Raw genomic sequence first — 3086 nt, 5'->3', positions numbered from 1 at the left:
TTCAAGTTTAACTACAATGAATAACAAATTAATTATAAATTGAACCAAGACGGTAAACACAGTAAATCAATCAAATCTGACATCTGAGAGTAGTAAGGCATGATCAACGAGATTGTATATAGTATTTATTTTGTACTTTGTTGGGTAGTTAGAGTGAAAGTTAATGTATCTTCCCGACCATGTAGGCTTCCTAAACCAATTGGTTATAAGTGTGTTGTCGACACGCATAATCGTTGTATTTAAAAACTAATGGAATTGTTATGTTCTATTTCAACGGTAAATTTCAATCGGGGGTGAAAATTATTAAAGGTCTCTATTATTTCATCTAAGCCTATGCGCGGAACTACTGCGAAGATATCGTCAACATATCGATAATAGGTGGTGACGTTAAAACTTAAAAAAAGAATGTAAACAATGTGACTCTAGGTCATCCATGACTATGTCGGCCAAAATCGGGGATAAGGGAGAACCTATTGGACTTCCAAAAATCTGTTCATAAAAAAGGCCATTAAAACTAAAACTGGTCGAGTCTAAAATTAGTTCAATTATATGTAAAAATTGCGGGAGAGTGACGGAAATAATGTCATTCCACCGTTTTTTGATGGCATTCAAAACTAAATCTTTAGGGATATTCGTAAATAAGGAGCTCACGTCCAATGAGATCATCAAATCCTTGTTATCGATAATTGTATCTTTGATCTTAGCAGAAAAGGACCAACCGTCTTTTTAATGTGTGAGGCTGGCTTTTTAATTGATCTATGTAATATGTCATATATGTACCTGGAGACATTATAAAGAGGGCCACCAATAGATGAAACAATAACTCTTAAAAGAAAACTTAAAAGAAAACTTGATTTATGGATCTTTGGTAGACCGTAACAACGAGGTAGGTTACCGTTAGTGCACCTAAGATGTTTGTACGTTTTTTCATCAATCAATTCATTAGCCCGCCATGATTTTAATAGTGTATTTATCTTATTCGTAAGTGGTTTAATTGGATCTTTATTTATCTTTTTGTAGGTAGATTTATCATTCAACAATTCTATTTTTTGCAAATAATCAGTCCTATTCATTACCACGGTGGCCTGACCCTTGTCGGTCTTGGTGACTAAAATGTCTTTATTGTCAAATAAAAACTTTTTTGAACGTGAAAAAGCACCAAGAATATGCTTGTCGACATAACTTATATGTTTTTTCAAACTCAAGAATCTCTGGAGTGTATTGGCAACCGAAATTCTCGTTGTTTCTAACAAATCAGTGGGAATCTTATCTAAACAGGACTCAAAATTCTTGACAACATCTAATACTACTTTGACTCGATTATTACTGCATAACGAATTTATGGGTAACGCAAAATTATCGCCCAAGCTTAGAAGCATGGATACATTGTAGGGAATCGTCTTACCACTAATGTTCACAAACCATTTAGATATGTCAACATTTGAAAAGGGATCTTCTTTGAAATTATGTTTTAGTTTTAAATTGTTAATTTTTTTAATCAAATTATTCTTTGTTTTAAGGTCAAAAGATAAGATTCTTTGTTTATTAAGTTCGAAAAAGTTAGACAACAAGTCATATGGTAAACAATCAAAAAGTCCTTTCTCAATATCAACAATCTTTTTTGAAAGATATTTTAAATTAATGTTTACGTCTTCTATCTCGAAATTTAACAACGTATGTTGGTTTGTCAATATAAATTTATGAAACTTACGATTAATACTAATACTATGGAAAGTGATGTTAGTTTTGAGGTTCTTAATATGTGTAGGTATAAGGTCTAGTCTATACACTACATATAATTGAACTGATTTTAGACTCAGTTTTAGTTTTAATGGCCTTTTTTATGAACAGATTTTTGGAAGTCCAATGGGTTCTCCCTTATCCCCGATTTTGGCCGACATAGTCATGGATGACCTAGAGTCACATTCTTTACATTCTTTAAGTTTTAACGTCACCACCTATTATCGATATGTTGACGATATCTTCACAGTAGTTCCGCGCATAGGCTTAGACGAAATAATAGAGACCTTTAATAATTTTCACCCCCGATTGAAATTTACCGTTGAAATAGAACATAACAATTCCATTAGTTTTTTAAATACAACGATTATGCGTGTCGACAACACACTTATAACCAATTGGTTTAGGAAGCCTAGATGGTCGGGAAGATACATTAACTTTCACTCTAACCACCCAACAAAGTACAAAATAAATACTATATACAATCTCGATCATGCCTTACTACTCTCAGATGTCAGATTCCACAAAGAGAATATAAATATAGTTCGTAAAACATTACGTAATAATTGTTTCCCTGAAAAATTTGTTGAGCAACACATACAAAAAAGGATATATGTTTTGAAGAATCATAAAACCACTAACACTGATGAATCTATCGATGAATTACAACCAAAAAACTTTTTTATGTTGCTACCTTTTGTTAAAGATTTTAGTTCATGTTTGCGCCGATCAATATAAGACACGGGTTTAAGTGTAGCGTCGATAGTAACGAATAAGCTTAACATATTGATTAGACGTGGCAAAGATATGTTAAATATTGATAATAGAACTAACGTCATATATAAAATTCGTTGTAAGGATTGTGATGCGTTTTACATAGGCCAAACAAAAAGACATTTGCGCACAAGGCTTAACGAACATTGTAAAAATATTAAATTGCATCCTTCATGTCCGTAATTAGTAAGCATAGATCGGAATTCGAACATGACTTTGAATGGAATAGCCCAGAGATTTTACATAACGAGAAATTTATAAGAAAGAGAGAAATAGCAGAAATGTTTTTTCTCAAGAAATTTAACAACAACACAATAAACTTACAAAAAGACACAGAAAATCTACATAATATTTATGACAAGATTATAAAGGTCGTCTAAAATGTTTTTAAAAAATCGACAGTTTAGTTTCGACATTAGTTTTGACAAGACGTGTTCCGTCGCTTGTTGGTTCGTCAAATCAATATGTTTAATTAACTGCTACTTGTACAACACATTGATATACATCTTTGTTCACTCGAATGTATGTACTAAATTTATTTGGTTTTTTGATCGATTTACTGCGTTTACCGT

At 32.1% G+C, this 3086-nt stretch overlaps 1 protein-coding gene across 1 annotated transcript in view; it reads left to right on the top strand.

Moving 5' to 3' along the window:
- LOC140675964 (uncharacterized) overlaps positions 1-1392 on the top strand; it is a 9078-nt gene extending 7686 nt beyond the window's left edge. The window contains exon 4 of the mRNA XM_072910553.1: positions 1207-1392. Coding sequence (XP_072766654.1) covers positions 1207-1392 — 186 coding nt within the window. The remainder of the gene's footprint in view (positions 1-1206) is intronic.
- Positions 1393-3086: the final 1694 nt, after the last annotated feature.

This window comes from Anoplolepis gracilipes, unplaced genomic scaffold, assembly GCF_047496725.1.
Source record: "Anoplolepis gracilipes unplaced genomic scaffold, ASM4749672v1 Contig22, whole genome shotgun sequence".
Lineage (NCBI taxonomy): Eukaryota > Metazoa > Arthropoda > Insecta > Hymenoptera > Formicidae > Anoplolepis > Anoplolepis gracilipes.
This window is presented reverse-complemented; position numbering and strand designations above follow the sequence as displayed.